The 23,204-nt window shown below is 50.5% G+C and overlaps 1 protein-coding gene across 1 annotated transcript; it reads left to right on the top strand.

Moving 5' to 3' along the window:
• The first annotated feature begins 408 nt into the window (after positions 1-408).
• Positions 409-21,877, top strand: agfg2 (ArfGAP with FG repeats 2). Its single transcript, XM_088910034.1, has 13 exons — positions 409-1,087; positions 3,862-3,955; positions 7,876-7,991; positions 9,221-9,347; positions 10,228-10,345; positions 11,854-11,964; positions 13,834-14,034; positions 14,952-15,024; positions 16,114-16,160; positions 17,090-17,176; positions 17,579-17,706; positions 18,138-18,197; positions 19,182-21,877. Exons 1-13 carry the CDS (start codon positions 921-923, stop codon positions 19,227-19,229), a joined length of 1,377 nt encoding a protein of 458 aa, XP_088766160.1. The 5' UTR covers positions 409-920; the 3' UTR covers positions 19,230-21,877.
• The last annotated feature ends 1,327 nt before the right edge of the window (positions 21,878-23,204 follow it).

The raw sequence follows: 23,204 nt of genomic DNA, 5'->3' as shown, positions 1-23,204 counted from the left end.
TATTAATATGTGATATACGATGTAGCCCCTCAGGGTCATATATATATAAATAATTTCTATAGTGATTTCAGCATTCAGATTTCTGCGTGAGGGAACTACTGGACTGTGTGAAAAGCAACTTTCACGGAGTGTTCCTGTGTGAAATCTTCGCCTACCGTCTGTTCTCGCGTCTTTGCAATCACAGCGAAGCTGAATTCTTCTCCGTGGACGTAATTCCCGTGAGACGGGTTGCACTGAGCTCGTGGGGGAACGAACAGCAATAATGAGCCCATATCGCCTTAAAGAAATAACGAATCGTCGTTAAAAAGAACACGGAATGAGGCAAACGGAAAGGATATATTTTTTTTAGGTTTCTGCTTTTGTCATTCCCGTGATCTTTTCCAGTTGCGACGGCACATCGTTAATCGCTTCTTCGTGAAACGCAGCGCGGCGACGGATCCCACGGGGGCAGTCTCGGCGAGCCGAGGAAAAGGAGAGGGACGAAAATAAAAACAGAAACAACGCGAAAAACAAACAGGACGAGAAGGCGTATGAGTGTGTGTGTGTGAGTGTGTGTGAGTGTGAGTGAGTGAGCGACGGGTAGAGAGAGAGAGAGAGGGAGAGGGAGGGGGGAGAGAGAGATTGATGTCTGGCTGCTGCTCGGAGCTGCTGCTCGGACGCGAGTGCCGAGCTTCGGATAGAGGAGGAAATTCACGACGGATCCACCGCCGTCTTGAGCCTGCAGGTTCAAAGCCAGACAGGTTTAAGACACCGCGTCTCCCCGCCGCCCCCTCCTTCTCCTCCTGCTCCCTCCGCCGCCGCTGCGCTCGGCTGCTGATCCCCGGACACGGGCGAGCTGGTCGCGGCTGCGGGGCTCCGACCTCGGCGCGGCCACACGGCAGGGCAAGACGGCGGCCGGCGGCGCGGGAAGCCCCTGGACCATGGCCGGCAGGAAGCACCGGGACCAGCAGGAGATCTGCTCGGGGCGGGTGAGGGAGCTGGCCCGGTCCAGGGGGAACAAGCAGTGCTTCGAGTGCGACCAGCCCGGAGTCACCTACGTCGACATCACCGTGGGAAGCTTCGTGTGCACGTCGTGCTCCGGAATGCTGTGAGTAGACCGGGGGAGGAAGGATGCAGAGCTGCTGTTGCCTCTGTTCTTATTTTTTTTTTTATTACAGTTACCATGGCCGTTTTTACAGTCTGCGTGCTGTCCACACGCGTTTACAGCTGACAGAGGGCTGCACATAACTGCGTATGCGAGGCTGTGGTGTCGACGCGGCTCCTCCGTCGCCAGCTCGGAGCGCCTCACAGCCGCTGTCACAGAGAGCCGGGGGCGAGAGGAATCATCTGCCCGGCTGCCCCGCTGGCGGTGGCTTGACGAGCCTCACGACAGATGGGAGCCCCGGCAGGGTCGTGTAGCACAAAGGGGAGAGTTTACGCCGCGCGTTTTTCCCACTCGAGTTTCGAGTGTGGAACTCTTATCCACTCCAGACACCGCCGCTTCCCAATTATTCATAAAAAAATATCGATAGACCTCCCCCCACTCCCTCCCCTTACAAAATTAGGACATCCTCACAACAGGTCGCCGTGAGGGGACCGCTCGCTAAAACGAATTGTTGTGGTACTGGGCGATTTTTTAAACATTTTTTTTTTCTCGTTGACGTACTTTATTATTGGGGGTACTGTAACTAATTGCCATGACCGCCCTCGCCAACTGTGGTTTATCCGAGGGGCCGGGGGTCCTGTGACCCCCAGACACGTCTTCATCAGTTAGTTTCCGAGTGGAGCGGAGTCCTGATCTCTGAGGACCTCCGCTGACACCTCCGGTTACCCCTAGGCCGTCTTACAGCAGGCGTGACCGTCGCCCCCGCCGCAACACTACTAAAGACGCCGGAAGGGACCACATTTCCCCGGGCTCCTTTCCCCCAAACTTCGGGGGCACCTGTGGCCCAGCGGCAGCCGCAGCGTTTCCAACGCGGAGCAGAAACAGGAGAACGGCGAGGCCGGGAACTTTTTAAAAGCCATATGGCCCGAGGTCAGCTCGCCGCAGGCCGTGCTTTCAGCTGTCGTCGCGTTTCCCTGTTGTGACGGCGGGTGGAATTTGTCCCGAGAGGCCCGCCAGAGACCCTCGGGCGTGTGTTTTAACCTTGTAATCTGGCGGTTTATGTAACGATCTGGCACCGCAGTCGGAACGTCTTGGCTGTGTCGGCGCAAGAGCAGATGACGCTGCAGCGTGTGCTGGTTTGTTTGTTTTCTTGTTGTTTTTTTTGTGTGTGTGTTTGGCAGCGCTGTTCAGCCCTAATCGGTTCATGTGTTTCTCATTCTAAACCCGCTGTGGCCCAGACCTGTTACTCTGTGTCGTATCTTAAAGTGGCACCAAACATGACCTCCGCTTGGCGCTTGTTTGCAAACGCGCCCCTGTCGACTCCACAGCTCATGCGTGGGCTCTCCATCGTTTGGGACACTTCTCTCTTGGGACAGTTCTTTCCTGCTTAATGAATCTTCGACACTCCCCCCTCCCGTACTCCCTCCAGATATACACCAGAAGCTCCGATCTTCTGGCACAGAGCTACATCCCCTCCACGTCTGGCCCAGTTTGGTGAAAGAGATCTCGGCTTGCAGACTCTGCAGACCGAAACAGCCCTGTCCCCGCGCTCTGCATGGCCTGCTGAAGTCCGAGCTCCGTGCAGGGAGTTATTGGGGGGACTTTTAGTCCCGGCTGTTCAAATTCCACCCCATGCTCGTGGGAAAGGAGGATGCCCCCCCTCCTTGGGCAGCGTTTCTCAAGGCTCGCAGCTTCCTTCATGCGCCGCCTGTACGCAAAGGGTGGTGGGAGCGTGGAACAAGACACCCAGCCAGGCTGGCCAAAGCTCTGGCCTCCTCCAAGGATGAGACTCGTTGCTGTCTAACAGAGGGGCTGGAGGGGCCCCCACTCGTGTGTGACCCGCTGCCTCCCAGAATCTCGCCCTGATTTGACTTTCACCCCCACTGTTATTGTAAGGCGCAGGTCAGCAGGACCCCCGGGCCACAGCCAGAGGGGATCTCTTGGTGGGGCAAGCCTGCCTGTCCGGAGTTTCCTGATAGGTGATAGTGGGGAGCCTGGGGGGATATGGGGTCCCTACGTGGCTTTTACTGAAGCAGGGACTTGAATTAAATGCACAAATTGGCACCCACAATACCCCCCAGTCCTTCTGGGTATGTAATGAGGTAGCACACAAGATGAGATTGAGGGGCGCAACTAGGGACTGGTGATGACTTAATCATGAAAGTATGCAAACCCCCCCACCTCTTCCCCTCTCTGGTTATTTTAACTCCTTAACCCTCAGAGACACATCCAGCAATTTCCCGAAGAACCTCAGCGAATCTGCTCAAGACGAGAGCTGGGCAGCCCTTTGCAGACCACCAACACGCGTAAGAAGTGTAAAACAGTGAGCCCTTTCCAGATCTGAACACTCCACCTGCCTAATGCAGGGCCGCGGGGGAACGGGAGCCTGTCCCGGCAAGCAGTGGGCACAAGGCGGGGTACACCCTGGACGGGACGCCAGTCCATCACAGGGCAGACACACACACCGGCACAAACACCCCCTCACACCAGGGCCAGTTAACCTCCCGGCATGTCTTTGGACATGAGGTGGGAGGAAACCCATGTGAACACGGGGAGAACATGCAAACTCCACACAGACAGCACCCCAGGACCCCAGGCCTGCGAGGCAGCAAAGCTCACCACTGTGCCACCCGGCCACCCCTAATTAATCCCTGTTTCATGACTGAGATCGGAGCTCCTGTTGGAAAACCTGAACCAAATCCCCACGGAAGCTATTCCAGACTATAAAGGTTTGGGTATTTTAACCCATCTTATCTTTTGGGGTTTTTTTCTACCAGGAGGGGGCTGAACCCCCCCCACCGGGTGAAGTCCATCTCCATGACGACCTTCTCTCAACAGGAGGTGGAATTCCTACAGTGCCATGGAAACGAAGTGAGTGAGGATGTCTGATTGGTTGGTGACTGAGGGGTGGGATGAAGGGGGTTGGGTTAATAATAATAATAATAATAATAATAATAATAATAATTCCTGACACTTATATAGCGCTTTCCTGGACACTCCACTCAAAGCGCTTTGCAATTAATGGGGACTCTCCTCCACCACCACCAGTGTGCAGCCCCACCTGGATGATGCACCAGTACGCTCCCCACACACCAGCTCTCAGTGGGGAGGAGAGCAGAGTGATGAAGCCAGTTCAGAGATGGGGATTATTAGGAGGCCATGACTGGTAAAGGCCAGGGGGAAATTTGGCCAGGACATTGGGGTAACACCCCTACTCTTTTCAAGAAACACCCTGGGATTTGTAATGACCACAGAAAGTCAGGACCTCGGTTTTACGTCTCATCTGAAGGACGGCACCTTTTTACAGTATAGTGTCCCCGTCACTATACTGGGGCATTAAGACCCACACAGACTGCAGGATGAGCGCCCCCTACTGGTCCCACTAACACCGCTTCCAGCAGTAAAAGAAGATCCCAGGAGGTTTCCTATCCAGGTACTGGCCAGGATCACACCTGCTGAACTTCAGTGGACTACCAGTTGTGAACTGCAGGGTGATATGGCTGCTGTAGTTGTCTTTTCATACTTTCATACTGTACAATTTGTAGTGTACAGTTTGATATATTTTTTTAATTGCGCTTGTGTCTTCAGTTTGCCTTGGTAAATGTCCCTGGTGGAGCCACTCATGGCATCACAGTGGTTACTGTAAGATGTTTTTGATCTGGCACCTGTTTGGATTATTGAACTACTGTAGGTCTGCTGAACAACGGAGAGACAGACTGAGGAACTAACTAAGATTCCAAATCTCCCCCTTTGCTGTGAAGCAACACGAGTGTTAGACTACAGTGAGGTAACTGTGAGGCCTGGTCAAGAGCCAGGAGTGAATGTTGGCAGTGCTCAAAGGACGGAGTTGACCCTCTAGCCCGGCAGACCTGGGTCCAGCGTTGGCCAAGTACGAGTACGAGTTTGAGGATGGGGGGGTTAATGGAGTGAGGGTCTCACAATTGGGGTGGCCATATTTCCCCGAGATGAAAGCAGGGCGTGTGTCTGTGTGTGTGTGTGTCCTGTGAGGGACTGGCATGCAGAGTGTATCCCTCCTTTGCTCCCGTTGCTTGCTGGGATAGGCTCTGGCTCTCCTACGGCCCTGAATCCGAAGAAGTGGTTAGAAAATGGATGGATGGATGGAAGACAGGACCCCTGAATTTGCTTTTCTGTGAGGGAGAAATCACCTTACAGGCGTCAGACCAGAGAGGCACATATGATTATTACCGTGTCCAGAATACTGGCATTCCAGGACGTGGATCTCACCGGCGCGTTGACTAATGCACTGACCCTTAGTTGTTAAAATTGCTCATGAGCTCTCCAAAAAGTGAGGATTCGTTTAAAAAAAAAAGATTTAGAAAGCAATCGAATGCAGCTCTGTCATGCCGGCCTGCATCTAGCAGGGTTGAGCCACATTACTTCATGCTGGGGAATCCCATTTGGCAGAGACAGAATCTGCATTATCGACAGCCAGTGACAGATAGCAGGCAGCGACACACGCTGAACTCCCACCCCAGGCAAAAGTGTTGTCTGACGCAAAGTCAGTATTCCGTGCAACAGGGAGTAAAAATTCTATTTTATTATAGTTCTGCTAAAACCTGCCGTTTTGCTAAAGTCAACAGTTGCAGCAAGACTTTCACTGTCCCCCCCATCAGGACAGGACAGTTGTACTATCCTGTTGCTGTAGCCTAATTCTGTGCAAGGACTGTTGTGCTTTTACAATTGGAACCTAGTTGTAACAGAACAAGTAATAGGCTTATTCCATGCTGAAAAGAGAAGAAAGAAAACACAACGTTTCGGCCGTGGAGCCTTCTTCAGGAGTGAGAGAGCCAGGGAAGTCAGCAGAGATTATACGGCATAGGAGAAAACGGTTGTAACAGTTGTAACAGGGCTATTCTAATCTATTGTTATAGAAGCTTCATATGATAAAATTGACAGTTGTTCTACTTATTTACTATGGATTTCCATTGCAGCGCACCATCTTTACAACATCCCCTGAGGGAGCAGGGTTCAGAATAAAGCGCTGGCCGCTGGGAGGGCTTGTGGGTCAGAGGTCAAGGGCTGGGTGAGGCCCTCCTGCCTCTCTCTCTCTCTCTCTCTGTCGTCGGGCGCGACTGGGAGTCACCGGGGGGCGTGGCATGGCGTGAGGCAGAACAGGGCTCGCCAACATTCCTGCTGTAGGGGGTGGAGGTGCCGCGCGCGGCCCTTGCAACTGGAAGGAACGCTTGCCCTCTGACGCCAAGTCTCGTCACTCGCCCAACCGGTTGGGTGACCAGCCCCACCCCTGGGAGCTCTGGTTGAACTGAAACACGGCCCCCACGCTGTTCCACCTGTCTCTGCCGGCTGGCCCGGCCCGTGCGGGCCCCGTCTCCTCGCTTCACCTCCTTATCGGGGCTCGCCGTCGGAAACCGAGAGTTTTTGTTGGCGCGGGTGTTCAGTCAGGATCCTTGCGGAACCAGAAGCTCCAGGTTATTGCTCCTCCTGAGCCCTGACTGACTTCACCACACCCTGAGCCGAGCCCAGATCACCCAACTCGCTGATCGCAGGCTTTTGGTCTCTTAGAAAGCTCTTGGGGTCTTCAGTGGATTGGGGTGCCCTCGGGGTGTGTACGAGCACAGTATTAGGGGTAGTGCTTGGGGGCGGGGGTGACCCACACATGCGGGAGAAGAAGTCGATAGGTTTGGTCTCAGAAACAGCACAGAGATTCTTCTCTAAGTCTAACCTTGACCCTCGAATTTATAACGGCTTCCCCTCTTCTTGGAGATCAGTATTTTACTGAATGTGTTTGACCCCTCCCAACCCCCAATAAGAAAAACTAGCCCCCGCCTTGGTGGTGTGAGTCAGGGGTTCCCAATCAGCTCTCAGGAAACCCCCCACACCTACAGCTGGGCTCTGTAGTCGCTTGCTGCGAACCCAGCTCGGCAAGATCTTGTTCTGCACAAAGGCTGTAGAGACTGTAGATTACTCAACAAATGCAAACATTAAAAGCAGACCTTCTGCGTGTTAAGCAGGTAGAACCATGCAAGGAGTTCACATGCCACTTATTCTTAGTCCTATTAATGGATTGGTTGCTCGTGTGGAACAAACAACAGCAAGTGTGGGGGTCCTCTGTAAGTCCAGGCACACCCTCACCGTTTTAAAGATAAAAAAAAATATCCAAATTGTCCGGATTGAGATTTGCATCAAGCACAGTGACTGTAGAGAGCTCTCTCTAAAGGTGCTGGATACTTCAAGGCTGTCATCTTTTACATCTGTTTTAAACACTGGCTTCTTTTCAATGCTTAAACTGCCTGTGTTTCTATTGACTGATAAGTTGTACTGTGCTTCAGGGTAGAAGAGTATAAACTGTTTTACTGTAATTTAGTTTTACTATAGTTATTATCTTCAGTAATATGATCCCCCAAATCCCTGATATTGATGATATCCAAGCGCTTTGAGAAGCCATCTTTAAAGGTGCTATATAAAATAAAGTTTTTATTATTATTATTATTATTATTATCCATCCATTATGACAAAGCTGCTTATGGTGAGGGTCTGCACAAAGGTGGGAGTATCAGTCTTACACACACAGGTTACACAATTTAGAGACACCAGTTAACCTAGGCAGCGTACCAGAGCACACAGAAACCCACAAGAACATGCAAACTCCACACAAACTGATGCCCTGGTCTAGAATCACGTACAAGACTCAAGAAGCAGCAGCACCTGCTCTCAATCCACCATGCTACCAGATTGGTACTCTAATCAATAGTATTGTTATGGACATCCACTCGAAAGACCACTTCCACTCACTCTTCTTGCTGTGATTCCAGGTGTGCAAGACAGTGTGGCTCGCCATCTATGAGCCCAGGCTGGAGGGGGTTTTCGACCCCAGAGACACCCAGAAGCTGAAGGAGTTTCTGCAGGACAAATACGAGAAGAAGAAATGGTAAGAACCAACCTTGGCACGATAGCACCACAGCAACAAAAAACGGTCTTTGGGCTCCACAGAGGAAAGATTAAGCCCAGATGTCAGGAGATCGCTGGTTCCATTCTGGACTCTGTCATTAACTGGCTGTGACTGGTCACCAAGAGCCTCCTGGACTGATGGGTTCATTGCCCTTGGCTTTGTGCTCTACAGGTACATTGTGACATGCCCAGGGCATCTGTGATCTCTCAGCTGTCAGTGAGAGCTGCGTCTCTCCTCCAGTCAGTGCTCACTCTGCTGTGATCTCTCAGTGCTGTCAGTGAGAGCTGTGTCTCCTTCAGTCAGTGCTCACTCTGCTGTGGTCTCTCAGTGCTGTCAGTGAGAGTGTGTCTCTCCTCCAATCAGTGCTCACTCTGCTGTGGTCTCTCAGTGCTGACAGTGAGAGCTGTGTCTCCTTCAGTCAGTGCTCACTCTGCTGTGGTCTCTCAGTGCTGTCAGTGAGAGCTGTCTCTCCTCCAGTCAGTGCTCACTCTGCTGTGATCTCTCAGTGCTGTCAGTGAGAGTGTGTCTCTCCTCAAGTCAGTGCTCACTCTGCTGTGATCTCTCAGTGCTGTCAGTGAGAGCTGTGTCTCTCCTCAAGTCAGTGCTCACTCTGCTGTGATCTCTCAGTGCTGTCAGTGAGAGCTGTGTCTCTCCTCCAGTCAGTGCTCACTCTGCTGTGATCTCTCAGTGCTGTCAGTGAGAGTGTGTCTCTCCTCCAATCAGTGCTCACTCTGCTGTGGTCTCTCAGTGCTGACAGTGAGAGCTGTGTCTCCTTCAGTCAGTGCTCACTCTGCTGTGGTCTCTCAGTGCTGTCAGTGAGAGTGTGTCTCTCCTCCAATCAGTGCTCACTCTGCTGTGATCTCTCAGTGCTGTCAGTGAGAGCTGTGTCTCTCCTCCAGTCAGTGCTCACTCTGCTGTGATCTCTCAGTGCTGTCAGTGAGAGCTGTGTCTCTCCTCAAGTCAGTGCTCACTCTGCTGTGATCTCTCAGTGCTGTCAGTGAGAGCTGTGTCTCTCCTCCAGTCAGTGCTCACTCTGCTGTGATCTCTCAGTGCTGTCAGTGAGAGCTGTGTCTCCTCCAGTCAGTGCTCACTCTGCTGTGATCTCTCAGTGCTGCCAGTGAGAGCTGTGTCTCCTCCAGTCAGTGCTCACTCTGCTGTGATCTCTCAGTGCTGTCAGTGAGAGCTGCGACTCTCTCTTTGTGTTGCAGGCACATCTCGAAGAGCAAGAGGACGTCTGTGGACGGGCCTTGGAGCCCCGCAGTCCCGCCCCTCACCTCCCCCCAGCAGAGCAGTTCGGCACCCCCAGTGCCCAACACCCGTCCCACCAGGACGCAGGTGAGACATTTGTACCATAAGGCTGGGCAGCTCTGGTCTCTGAGGGCTTCAGGATCTTCTGACATTCGTTCCGCCTTCAGCCTTAATTATTTCATTGAAATAGTTAAATATGGATAAGAAGCTGAATCATTCTGAATCACTGAGTAAGCTACAGGAAGTCTCCAAGGACTGGATCTTCCCATTCCTGTTTCAAAGCCTTAGGCCTGCAGTGCACATTAGGTGCAGCCATTATTTTCACCCAGTGGGTAAGACCTCATGTAAGTGGGTCGGGTGTGGGGGCAAAGGTCATGTCAATCTATTACAGAGGGGTCACGCCACAGCGTTTTCAAGGATTCAAAACTCACAGGAGGTACAGACTCAACCTAGAGATTACGCGCAACACTGATATTAGAATGTCTCTTGGGATATCTCTGGCACCCTTTGGGAAGCTGCCGGACAAGATTCTCAATCCTAAAAGACTAAAAGTGCAAGGTAAGCTTAAAATGGGCTATGAGTTTTCATTGGCTGAGGACGTTCAAGTGGTAGCTGCGTCAGCCTGTTCAGGGTGCACAGGAACAGGTAAAGGTTTATTCCCTGCTAACACGAAAAGAGAAGAGGCACAACATTTCCGCTGTAGAGCCTCCTTCAGACACAGTTTCGGCTGTAGAGCCTTCTACACACCTGAAGTTAACTTGATGCAATCCCAGTGTGTCCCAGTGTGTCCCAGTGTGTCCTAGTATGTCCTAGTATGTCCTAGTATGTCCTAGTATGTCCCAGTGTGTCCCAGTGTGTCCCAGTGTGTCCTAGTGTGTCTCAGTGTGTCCTAGTATTTCCCAGTGTGTCCAGGTGTTTCCTGAATGAAGCCAGCAGTGTTGTACCGTCCTCTTCTTTGTCCTTGCAGTCGCAAACACAGCCACCCTCCTGGGAGAGAGGGCCCCCTGTGTCCCCCACCGGCCTGCGCACTGAGGCCTACACCACTCTCCCAAGCCGCTCCCAGAGTTTTCGGGAGTCACCCAAAGGTGAGCCAGGAGCCCCAGAATGCCCTTCTTGTTCTTGTCCTGCAAGTCAAGTCGCAAAAAAAAAGCTTTAAGGTAAGGTTCCCCTTACCCTGACATTTGAGTTTAAACTTGTTGCACAAAGCAGCTTGTAGGGCAGTGAACATCTCACATTTTATACTTCAGGTTTTTAGTACTTAAAGTCTTATTTACCTGCATGGCTTCTGAATAACATAACCTGAAGCGCCAGAAACAATTGCTTAGAAACCCCGTGAAGTCCAGTACACTGACAGCCCAGTCACAGGGCTCTAGACTCTTACAGTCCCTGTGGAGTCCAGTACACTGACACAGCCCAGTCACAGGGCTCTAGACTCTTACAGTCCCTGTGGAGTCCAGTACACTGACACGGCCCAGTCACAGGGCTCTAGACTCTCACAGTCCCTGTGGAGTCCAGCACACTGACACAGCCCAGTCACAGGGCTCTAGACTCTCACAGTCCCTGTGGAGTCCAGCACACTGACACAGCCCAGTCACAGGGCTCTAGATTCTCACAGTCCCTGTGGAGTCCAGTACACTGACACAGCCCAGTCACAGGGCTCTAGACTCTCACAGTCCCTGTGGAGTCCAGCACACTGACACAGCCCAGTCACAGGGCTCTAGACTCTCACAGTCCCTGTGGAACCCAGCACATTGACAGCCCAGTCACAGGGCTCTAGACTCTTATAGTCACTCTGGAGCTGATTGATAAGGTCCAAAGTAGTTTTGTTGTTCGCTATACATTTTGTCATGATGATGGTTTTGTATACGACAGGGTGAGATCAAGTGTCATCCAATTTCTGGAAGCAGAGAACACTTCGAATGAAGATTCAGTCAGTATACCTATATTTATATTCTAAGGAGAGCGTTGTAAAACCCAAGCTCTTCTCTGCTGCTTTCCTTGAACTAAAGGGTTTCTGTGGCGCTTATAGTAGTTGTGTTTTAGCCTGGTGGGAGTCATGTTTTCCATGAAAACAGTGATAGGAGCTGCCAACTCCTGTATGCAATCACGCTCTGCTGCAAGAGCCCTCTTGTGTTATCTCTACTGCCCTCTCGTGGTAGTAAGCCTTTACTACAGGCCAGTTGAACTTGAGAAGTGGACAAGCTGTTTTCAATACACAGAGCAATGACCGTTTTGCTGCAAAACAAAACTGCTAAGCCAGCATGTAAAATGAGCTGATCTTCCTCATTATGTGGCAGTACTGCTGTATGTATTGCATTGCAAGAATGTGTTGTGTGCGCATACGTGTTACTTTAACCGGCATCTCTCACATTTTTCCCTGCCTTGACATGCTTTCCTTCTCCTTCCCTGTCTCTCTGCCGCATCATGGTAATTCCATCATGTACCATAGTGAGAACAAGGGAAGTCACCCTAACGAGGGGGTACTGCAGTAACAGCATTATCACAGCTGTGCTGGAACCCCAGACAATCTACTGTGCAGAGCAATGGGACGGCACAGAAAGAGTTAAAAACTGTTATCTCTTCCCTCTCGCAGACCTGGGATTTCTGTTGTCCGGATCCGATAAGCTCCGTTCTGCACAAGCATCCCCGGGAATGGGCCCCAAAAGCCAGGCTCCCGCCTTCCCTGCCCTCCCACGCCCCTCAGGTAACGGCACAGTCCGAACCAGCAGAGCCTTCTCCTGCTTAGCCCACAGCCTTTCCTGGGACACGAGCCGGGACCCCACCCTGACTCCCTCCTGCTCTCCTGGTCTTTGCTGGTAGGCCTCCGAATCACCTGGAGGACACATCCGAGTAAACTGCAGTTTTAGCAGACAGACCTAACAGTCTGCTGGGAGTAAGAGCAAATCTTTTGAACCTCGGACCCTGCCACACACAGAAGGCTGCCTTACCCTCCGTCAGCCCAAGTCCTGCCACAGTTACTGTAACTCACCCCTTACCCCTTACCCCAGCCTTGTCCCTCAACCCCAACCTTTCCTTCCTGCTAAATCTGTCCTTTCCAATTAATCCTAATCCTTTATCCCTAACTTCTAGACTGACCCCATCCTTACAGCCAGGCCACACAGGTGTCTCCTCCACCGGCAGGGGTTCCAGGACCCGTCACCACCCACCAAGCTAACAGCAGGTTCTGCAGGACGTGAGGCTGTGGCTTTGGGAGCGAAGCTGCAGAGAAGGAATGCAGTTGCACTCTGCCGCAAGAGTAGTGGAGGGTGTCTTCGCTTTGTACCCCACCCCCGTCCTTGAACATCCCTCCTCTCACCCCCTCCAGCAGCACCTCGAAAAGCAGCCTCGCTCTGGGCCTGACCCACGCGTGGCTGTGGTGTCGGTGTGTACCCCTGTACCCGCAGGGGTGCCCTGTTTCTCATCGCTGCGTCTGTGCCCGCGCTCGTGTGTCAGTGCACGGGGGCAGCGAGTGTGTCTGTGCATGTCGAGAGGCTGTACGTCTGCGGTGAGACCTTGCACGTCTGCTGGATGCGTACAAGACCGGCGCTGACACTACTACTGTGGCGCTTTAGTAGTAGGGGGTGTGAACCAAAAAAATCCCGGTATAAAGTCTGCCCTGTTTAACACATCCCCTGCCTTAAAATGAGTGACCTGGAGCTCCTGTGTAGCTCCCGAGTCCTGGGTGTGTCCAGTAATTGAGAAATGATGTTTGTTTTTAATCAATCAAGCGTTAATCACAGATAAAATCACATGCAGGACATGTGAGCTCACTGATTGATCAAAAAGGGGTTAACTAAACAGGTTATTGAGATAAGAAAACTGTCCGACCAGGCTGTTGAAGGTTTTGCACTAGCCATGTGTATCCAAGCAGTACCTTTTTTCCATAAGGACATCAGGACAGTGTCATGCCAAGGAATACACCTGAGAGTAATCTCAGGGGGCCCTCATCTCAGCCCATCCTCAGAACACCATATTCTTTATACAGCAGAAATGCCCCATCAGTGCCCCTGCCACAGCCAGAGCCAAAAAGCTGGCGACCCCAGTTCCCCAGTTTTGACTCGGCGAGACAAAATTCCTGAGCAGCTGCCCCTGCTCTGAGCTCAGGCCTGAATCCGCCTCAGGCACGACACACCATGTGCCTCGGCCGCACATCGGTCATGCTGTTTCCTCCAGATCTGTGGGTTTGCATTCAATGAAGAAACTCAAAAGACTGGATGAAAGCTCTCACTGTGTCTTTATTTTGTAATTGACTTTCCAGTGCTCAGAGCAACATCTGGTCTTTTCATGGAGCAGGAGCACAGCTTTCAGAGCGTGTGCCTGACAGGCAGGATATCTTAGATTCTGGTGCCATTCCCATAAGCTGTCAATGACGTCAGGAAGGCTGGGCTCTTGTCTGTGGTCAACTGAATGCAGAACATTAATAACGCCAATCAGCTACTGCACACTCTACAGAACATCTCAATTTAAGATTGCTCGTGGGTTCCTGGATTTGGGGGGGGTAAAACGTGGTTCTGGAAAATGAGAGCTGCCCTCTTTCACCTCTGACCTTTGCGCTTCCTTCTGATTGGTCCAGGGCGAAGCGCTTCTTCCTCCTCCTCCTCCTCCTCGACGGGCCCCGGGCCCTTCCGCGCCTTTCCCAGGTCCTCCAGCGTGGACTTCGGTGGACTGACCTCTCCCCAGCAGGCTGCCTCTGGCTCCGCGTTGCCCCCGCGGGACAAGTACGCCGCCCTGTCGCAGCTGGACGGCGTGTTCGCGGAGAACGCGCCGGGCGCAGGTAGGCGCAAGCGGGCAGCGGGGCAGACAGAAAACACCCGTCTCTCAGTCAGGTTGTCATTTTCCGCAAGACGCTGGCTGGGTTTTATAGAAACCTGGCTCTGGCGGGGTCATTACTCCTGATGTACATGACATCTCAGAAATAGCTGAAAGGACTGGGATACCATACCATCAGTAGAAGCATTCTGGAAATGGTCACTCAAACACCATTCATGGTAATAACATAGGGTGACCAAGGCTGGACTGGGACTATAAAACCTTCTGTAACACTGTTGTAGTTCTGGGCACTGCGGGAAATACACCTTGTGTCTCCTTCTCCTTGTGTGTCTCCAGAAATCTCCATTTTCGTCACAATTAAACTCATTTCAGACCTTCACTGGCCTGCACTGCGACTCCTTGCATCCCTACAGCCTCCTGTTCACTGCTTCTCAGTTCCTGAGAGGTTTGCTGATGGCCCTTTCTAATAGGAGCTATTAACTGCAAGTCTCTGTGGTTCTTAATTTAAAGCAGACAGTTGAACACGTGACAGCACTGACTGCGACTGTTAGTTCTTTTAACTGGACGTATAAGACAGTACCAAGGATCAGTGTTAATGAAAGCGAAAATGATTCTGTATTTCTTAAGGTTTTTGAGTCAAATGAGAAGAGACTTCCCCTTACAATGATGACCTGGAGATAACCAGCTCTCTGCAGCTGGATATTGTACTGAAACGAGTGAATTTAATTGCTCCAGGATATAACAACAGTACCATATCCGGGAATTGTCACCTTCAGCTTTTGTATGTTTATGTCCAGACCCTGATCCACTACTTCCCACTGCTGAAGCCAGCGACGATCTGATTCTGTGCCCATTGACAGTACTAACAGAAACAAGTGACCTCTGACTATGTGCTTTGCCTGTTTTTCTCTCACACTACAGCGCCCCCTAACAGTATGTCTCAGTACAGCAGCCTGTTCAGCAACAAGCTCTCCAGTAGCTCCACCCCAGGAAGGTGAGTACGTTCATCAGTCAGTCCATCTGCTCAGAAACTCACCAGGACTCTCTGTACAGAAACAAGCGCACAAGCACAGGTGTTGCCAAAGTCCTTCCTGATCAGAACTGTGCTTACAGTCGCTTTCCTACCCCCAGTCCTCTCTGTCTCTCTGGAAAAGGAGATCTTCTCTCCATCCATGTTGGTGCCCAGTACTGGTGCTGTCTGGGGCCTTGCCAGTCCCCTAATGGACCCATGGTCACTGTAAAATTAACATTGTCTGCAGGGCCAGGCATTATGGATCTAAACTATGGCGCCCCCTTGTTGTAGACAGAAAACACCAATATAACTCACTGTGCAGCTCATCACCAGGCTGTTACAGCTCTTCTGTACTTGTGACGTTTATAATTAATTAATTAACATCACTTTATTCACCCTTTACAATTTCTTGCATTGGGAGTTTGTCTTTTCCCATACCCCAGCTTGCTCTCCATGAGACACACAGACAGGGAGAGAGCATGGGGTCAGAGCACAGGGTCAGCCATTGTACAGCACCCCTGGAGTAGCTGGGGTTAAGGGCCTTGCTCAGGGGCCCAACAGAGTCGGATTCTTCTGCCGGCTGCAGGATTTGAAGCAGCAACCTTCCAGCCACAGGCACAGATCCTGAGCCACAGAGCCACCGCTCCGCCTGCAGAACAAGCTGCAGAACAGAATGTTCCTTTGATGATAGTGTTTGACAAAAAGATAGTCGAATAATTGGCATGTTGACTGAGTAGATAATATTTTTTTCTAGGCAAATACTCATTTTTTTAAGCAAAACCTAAAAAAAATCTTGTTTTTCTAAGCAAGAGAGAACTGCCTCTTTATTTTCAAAGCCCAGCAGTCCCCATCTGTCTAGGGGCCACTGTCTGTAAGGATTGCTTGGTCTCCTCTGAAGGAGAAAGGCGAACCTCAGTTGAACGAAATCAGTGCTTTTCCCCAGCTGCATCTGACTTAAAGACACATTTCATGAAACTGTCATTTTTAAGAAGGGGTTTGAAAAGTTGGGCATCACGTTGTAATGGCGCCTCTCTCGTCTGCCTTGTTTGTCATGCCTCTCCTGTCCTGCAGCTCTCCCGGTTTCCCGAAACCCGTCTCCAGCCCCCCCGTCCTCCCAGGTAAGGCAGAGAACACCGCAGGGGGGTGTGGGGGGGGGGGAGGAATAAGCAGAGCTTGTTTGTCTGTCAGACTGCAGCACCAAAACAGCACTTCACAGTCACCTGGGAGGTAGATAAATCACCTTCATAAGACTACTGAAAGTAAGAAGAGGTATGCTCTCTTCAGCCCACCTTCACCGAGCTTCTCTGCAAGTGAACAAGAGGGCACAAGTGGAAATATTGGAAGTGCATTTAAAACTGGGAACTGAAGGTACCGCTTTACACTAAGGGTGGTAGGAGTATGGAACAAGCTGCTGTTGCTGTTGAAAACGGCAAGAAACAGCTGGATCGGATCCTCAGATCAATTAGCTACTAATTACCAAACAGGCCAGATGGGGCGAATGGCCTCCTCTCATTTATAAGTGGGTCATGGAGTCCCATGATATAGCATGATAAATGTTTCTCAGGTACGGTTGCTGTTGGGAACCTTAGCATTCCCACTGAAGCACAGGGGAGGCAGTCTTAGAACTGGAGCTCCTCGCCCCAGCAGGATTCACAGGTCAGCTTTCAGCAGTCTGTCACTGGGACGAGGAGCTGCTGGCCACTGGGAGTTTTGTAATCTCTGGGAACAAAAAGCACGTGTGTCCTGCAGCCTGCTGGAGCAAGACCTGCCTGCTCCTCACTCACACGCACAATCCCATCGTTCAGTCATGCAAGAGCTTTAACTTCTGAAGTCTTTATGAACTGGGAATTCAAGGAGACCTACAATCCCTCCTGGACTGGGGTGCTCCAGGATCAGGCTTGGTCTGTGAGGACCGATGGGCAGGAATTAGGAGTATAAAACTGGTCAGGCCCTGCCAGCAGTGAGAGTGAAACTCTAGAAATTAGGGAGATCCATCAGAATTCTTTTTTAATACCTTCAGTTCCCCACATGGCTTTCTTCTCCACAGACTTTCCCAATCCATTTAGCACAGCCCCTGCTGCACAGCCTGCCTTCTCCGCCAGCAACCCCTTCAGCGGCAACAGCGCCCCTACAGGTAAGAACTGGAACAGACTCCTGTTTTCAGAGGACGGCTTTGGAGTTCTTGTCCTTTCACAGTAAGGGAGGAAATCTTTGAAACAGTCTTTGAGTAACACCAGTGTGAGAGAAAGCATCGGAATTGGGCAAATTATAACGAAAGTCTTTACTAGCTTTGTATTTAGACTGAAAAGAAAGAAGAGAAACAGCAGTACCTAACTTTGCTATTTAAAGGAAGAGCCAGCTTTGACCTGAAAAGGATAGATCTGTTCAAGCATGTGTGACATCAGTGTCTCCAGGCAGGCCTTCGTCAAGGCTGTAAGGAGAAAGTGTGTTGCTACGGAGGCCATTTAGGAGTGTTAGGAGTTCATCATTGTTTTCAGCATCTTCTTGGTTTCTGATTTGTACATTGTTCTAACAGGGGATGATTCCAACCGTTTCAGTTCCTCCTCTTCCCAAGTCTTCCCCCATTCAGCGAGCTTCCCGCCTCCGAAACCCCAGAATGCTTTTCTCCAGCAGCCCGCAAGGAATCAGCACGCTAACGGTGAGGTTACTGGACCTCATGAGTGCAGACATGGGCTCCTGCAAGGTGTAGAGATGGGCTCCTGCAAGGTGTAGAGATGAGCTCATGCAAGGTGTAGAGATGGGCTCCTGCAAGGTGTAGAGATGAGCTCATGCAAGGTGTAGAGATGGGCTCATGCAAGGTGTAGAGATGAGCTCATGCAAGGTGTAGACATGGGCTCATGCAAGGTGTAGAGATGAGCTCATGGAAGCTATAGGTATGAAAGTCATGGAAGGTGTCATGGTAGAGTCATGGAAGCTGTCGATAAAAGGGGTTGTGAAACATGTAGGCATGGACTCATGGAAGGTGTAGTTATGGGGTCACAGACCATTATGTACCGGGGCACCTTTGGTCTAATTTTTTAGAACTCCAGTCTATAACTCACTGGTTTTCCTGTTCTACTTTGTCTGTAGGTGAGCCATCTCTCCCAGGGCCAAAAACAGCCCCCAGACCCAACGTGTCCATCAACCCCTTCACAGTGAGTATGACTCCAGGTGACACATAGAGTCACATCACTAGTTCTAGAAAACCTTAGCTTTTAGAGAAAAAAACACAGCCCATTTCCCAGGTCCATTTCCCCTTTCCTGGAGCGCTGATATTTTATCCCTAACCACCAGGGGGCAGCAGATGATACATTTTTCAGCTTCAAAGTACTATACCATCTTTTAACCTGTAAACAGAGCTCCTGTTTTTCTGAGCTCTTTTTTTTAAATCGTTTTTTTTTAAAGATTTTGTATTGTTTAACAGGCACCTTAAATATCTGACTTTTGTCAGTGCTTTCGCTTTGAATGTCACCTGTCCTGAGTGTAGGTGAGAATAATGTATTTTTTGGTCTTTTCCTGGATCTGTGCGCTGTGCCTCGTATGAGTGAAAGAGAAGATTTATTCATAACCCCGATGAAGTGGGAGCAAAAATGATCTTATAGCTGAATGAGTTATAAATGATCATTTTTTGAATGTGTAGAGTTCTACTGTATTCACAATAGCATTGCACATAATCCAATTTGGCATAAATAATTAACTGAATTATGGATAAGATGCACAGGGAAAGGGGGTGAAGAGAGCTGAAGACGGATAACCCTTTCATACGAGATCGATAATCTCATTCATGGACCAGAGTCTGGGGCCTGTATGTGTAACCAGCATGGAAGATTCCCAGTGATCTGTAACATGGGGAGGTCTCATTGACCTCATTTTAATACAAAGCAGCTACAATACAGCCCACATGTAGAACAGTCTAGGAGGGAAAAGCCGGTGGCAATTCAGTGAATAATTCTTTAGCATCTAATTAGGGGAGGAGGCCAGGAGGCCATGTGGCTCTCGAACACAGGTCATGGAGAACACTGGCCTAGTAATGTGTGTCTCTCAGCTTTGTAAGTCAGTAGGCTTTTGTTGAGCCTGTCCTGTCTGTGGTCGACTGCGGTATCCAGTGCCGTCCTGTATCTCTCTCTGTCCTTTCACAGGGAACTGTCTACCCTAAAGGAAGATCAACCCGAAACCCTTTCATCTGATGCGAGACTGGTCCCTGTCCATCTTCTCTCCCTCCCTCCGCAGGGATTCGCAAGCTGGAACGGGATATTTTTTCGGGAGCCAAAAGGGTGTGCGCACCCCCCCTCCCCTGCCAAATTCGTCTGAACTGCCTCAACCACGTCGGTGCGGGCACAGGTCAGGCAGCAGGTCATCTCACCACCTCATTTCCTGCACCTCTGTGTCTTGGGGGGGCATTGGAAGTAATTCATCAACCCATGAACTGAGCTATTGAAGAGCTGCACCTTCAACCCCAAAGGATCCCAATGACTTTCACTTATGGGAGGGGGCGCACATTGTCCGACATCGAAGTGCAGCACCCACCAGGGAGATTTCCTTGATCCTGCGCCCCCACCTGCTCACACGCCTGCCGTAAGACTCCCTGGAGACATGCTGATCACAAAAGGCGTTTACACCGCGCTGAGTTGAAATCTGCTTTCCATATCGGTCTTATTAAGACAGGGCAGCAGGGGTCGACAGGCTTTGCCTGCAGCGGCGGCCGACAGTAAGCGTTCACAAGCAGCTGGCCGCAGTTTCTCCTGTCCTCCTGTGGGGGGCGTCGTGCCGCCTGCTCTGCCAGCAGTTCCACTGGCGCTTCAGGACAGAAGCGGGTGTGCTGCGGTTATCGCCCCACCCCCCCTCCCGCCCCCTGTTACTTGGGTTGAAAAGCAAGGGAGAAAGAACACAGCCGATCACGTGACGTGAACGGTCTGTCCACCCCCGGGGCTGTTTTCTGAGGTTTATTTCTCCAGAACGCAATTTTACCCAAATCTGCTGAATTTGTTTTTTGGCAAAAAAAAATAAGAGGCCTCAATAGGTGAGGAAACAAAAATGTGATTTTACCATTTAATTTTATTTGCAAGTTTTTGCAGCGTAAGTGCTTCTGCAAGATGCAATACACCATTTGAACAGGTTGATGGTTATTGCTGACAATAATTGCAAACTGTAAGCCTAATCAATATCTGAAGCACTGCTATGGGCTTAAGCGTACGCTGTCTGCATGAAGCTTTGTCTTTGTACCAAGATCAGACCCTACGCTGGCTCTTGTGCCTAACAGTCTGTCTTTGGAAGTACCTTGAACAAACACTGGCTATATATGCAAGTGTGCAACCCTCAGTCCTGCTATAAGGGATACTATGGGAGAGACACAACACCCGGCATGCAACAGAGGTGGCACAAACAAGTACTGCACCAGTACAAGAGCACTGAAGGAAAACTGGGCTGTCCTGCTTTGATAAGGGGAGACTTGTTCTGGAAACAGCAGGAAGCGCTGTAACACTCTGTGCTCTGCTTTGCACTGCGGGGAGTTTCAGCATGTGAATTCTTCTGTGGCGAAAACACAGAGCACTGCTCTAGTGCTACAGAGGGGTTCTTCGTAGCCCTGCTTCACAAGCTGGCAACAAATATCCCAAAAAAAGTTTACCCCCACCCTCAGCCCCCAAGACAGGACGATGTCTGGGAGATAGATTTCCATCGCCTCCCTGGCCAGCACTGTCTTTCAGCGTTCAATCAAACAGCCATCCAAACCCAACACACTGTTGCCCCTCACAACCCCCTCTGCAGGCCGCCCTGCCACAGGGATGGGATGGGATAGGGCTTTGGGGTATTTTTTTGAAGAACTGGGGTAGAGGTTTATGGTATTTTTTTTTAAGAACCGGGAATCAGAGAGACAATGCGACATTTCAGACATATGATCACATTATTTGTATTTCTGTTTAAACCTGGAAGACGACTTGTCCGTTGGATCGAGCCACGCCCATCACGGGGCACACCGGGTGAACCCATGTCTTCACACAGCTGGCTGCCATCACAGCCTGCCTTCTCCTGGCAGGGTGTTCGGTGGCCTGCTGTCTGAATACCCCGCTGATCTCAGTACAGCTCCTGGCCAGTCAAAGTCAGGCCCCTGTAGATGAAAGCCCGTTGCAGTCAGACTAAGTTCAGCAGGTGATTGACAAAGTCCGCTCCAAACAGGCCTTCAAAACAAACCCCTATCTTTTACAAGAGCCCCGGCCTGGCTCTTAAAAGACCTAAAAAAAAACGCTTGACGCAGGACGCGGGATCTCTGCACGCACATGATGTTGGGACAACCACGGGGATGGAAAAAAAAACGCCATTTTATTTTTACTTGTTTGGATTTTTTGGGATGTGTAACCCAGGTCTCAGGATGCATGTGTCCGGAGGTTCTGTTGAATGTACAGCACTGTCGAATGTAACAGCAAGGCAAAAAACAAGGCCTTGCAGCTGTAAAAAAAAGCAAAACAGGTACATGTCCTCCCAATGTTCCAGACCAAATTTCATATCCTGCTTTTCTGTATCGCAAAGCACCGCAGAGCCCTTGTGTTTTCCTGTTTTGTATTTTGGTTCTACAATAAGACTGCAAGTACAGCATACATGTTTACATGCAATTTTATCTAAAGCTCTATTTGCTTTAAAAATATCCCTGGCAAATTACAGGGATATTTGCCAGGGATAGGGAGCAGAGAATTAGTGAAGACTGATGTATTATTAGAAACTGGGGTATTACAGCTTACATGGATTCTGCAGTCACTGACTGGAGTATTTGCCCCCTCGATTTGAAACAAGGTTTTTCACTAATTTATTGCGTGTAATAAATATTAATCATTAAGGTGTCCCCATTTGCCAATGATGTCTCTCCTACAGTAAATCAGAAGAGCACACAGCTTACAAACAAGGAACTCAATCAGGGTCCAAGTCGTTCAGTTGCTAATTGTGATTGATACAAGGATCTCATCAGGCCTGCTCTTGGATCCCAAAGGTATGAACGTAGACAAATAGGCTGTGTGGCTTGTTTTAGACACCCACCACCCTTTGTGTAAAGTCTCCCTTTCGCTTCGTCTTTGGTTCCTCTTGCATCCTCTGCTTCACGTTTCACGGTTGATCTTCTTTCTGAAGAAATGAAGCACGAACCAGTGGACAGCTCTGACTGAATGATCATTCATCTTGGCACGTCTCAGTCAATCCAGTGAATGAACTCATCCAAGACAGTAGTGTTGGCCCTCTGTGTCTTCGGTTAGTTACAGTTAGTTATAGCTGCTGGCAGGTATCAATGTACTTTGGCTAATAGTAATAATGTACCAGCAGTTGTGTCACCCTGCAGCTCACAGCTAGCAGTCCACTGAAGCTCAGCAGGTGTGATGCTGGCCAGTACCTGGATGGGAGACCTCCTGGGAAAGCTAAGGCTGCTGCTGGAAGAGGTGTTAGTGGGACCAGTAGGGGGTGCTCACCCTGCAGTCTGTATGGGTCCTAATGCCTCAGTATAGCAATTGGAACACTATACTGTAAAAAGGGTGCTGTTATTTAAATGAGATGTAAAACTGAGAGGTCCTGACTCTCTGTGGTCATTAAAAATCCCAAGGTGTTTCTGGAAAAGAGTAGGGGTGTAACCCTGACATCCTGGCCAAATTTCCCCCTGGCCTTTACCAGTCATGGCCTCCTAATAATCCCCATCTCTGAACTGGCTTCATCACTCTGCTCTCCTCCCCACTGAGAGCTGGTGTGTGGGGAGCGTACTGGTGTATCATCCAGGTGGGGCTGCCCACTGGTGGTGGGGGAGGGGATCCCCATTACCTGTTAAGTGCTCTGAGTGGAGTGTCCAGAAAAGCGCTATATAAGTGTAAGGAATTTCTAATAGTAATAAAACACTCCTATGAAAACGTGCTTCTTAAAGCAGAGGCCGGCCGGACTCTGCTCTTCTTAAAGCAGAGGTCACTGCCAGAGCTGTCTTTCTCTGCGTCCCAACAGCAGGAACAGCCAGCTCTGCTGACACTCTGGAAACTTCAGATTTGATTCTTTCATTGTGGTCTGAGCTCTTCCAACTGTTACCCTGGTCAGACGTCCGTCCGGCCGGCCGGACAGACAGAGCACGAGGGAGGCCCGGCTGGGGGCCACGGAGGAAGGGTCCAGAGACACCAGCCCAGCCTGGCCAGCGCGTCTGTGGG

This window comes from Atractosteus spatula, chromosome 3 (assembly GCF_055471065.1).
Source record: "Atractosteus spatula isolate fAtrSpa1 chromosome 3, fAtrSpa1.hap1, whole genome shotgun sequence".
In the NCBI taxonomy this organism is placed as follows: Eukaryota; Metazoa; Chordata; class Actinopteri; order Semionotiformes; family Lepisosteidae; genus Atractosteus; species Atractosteus spatula.
Note: the sequence above shows the minus strand (reverse complement) of the source record. Positions and strands in the feature narration are given on the sequence as shown.

Bases quoted from the DNA above. Each gene is read 5' to 3' on its own strand.
- agfg2 (XM_088910034.1), top strand. From the start codon at position 921: ATGGCCGGCAGGAAGCACCGGGACCAGCAGGAGATCTGCTCGGGGCGG. The intron at 10,346-11,853 runs GTGAGCCAGGAG...TCCCTCTCGCAG, and splicing joins TTTTCGGGAGTCACCCAAAG to ACCTGGGATTTCTGTTGTCC. The intron at 11,965-13,833 runs GTAACGGCACAG...TGATTGGTCCAG, and splicing joins TGCCCTCCCACGCCCCTCAG to GGCGAAGCGCTTCTTCCTCC.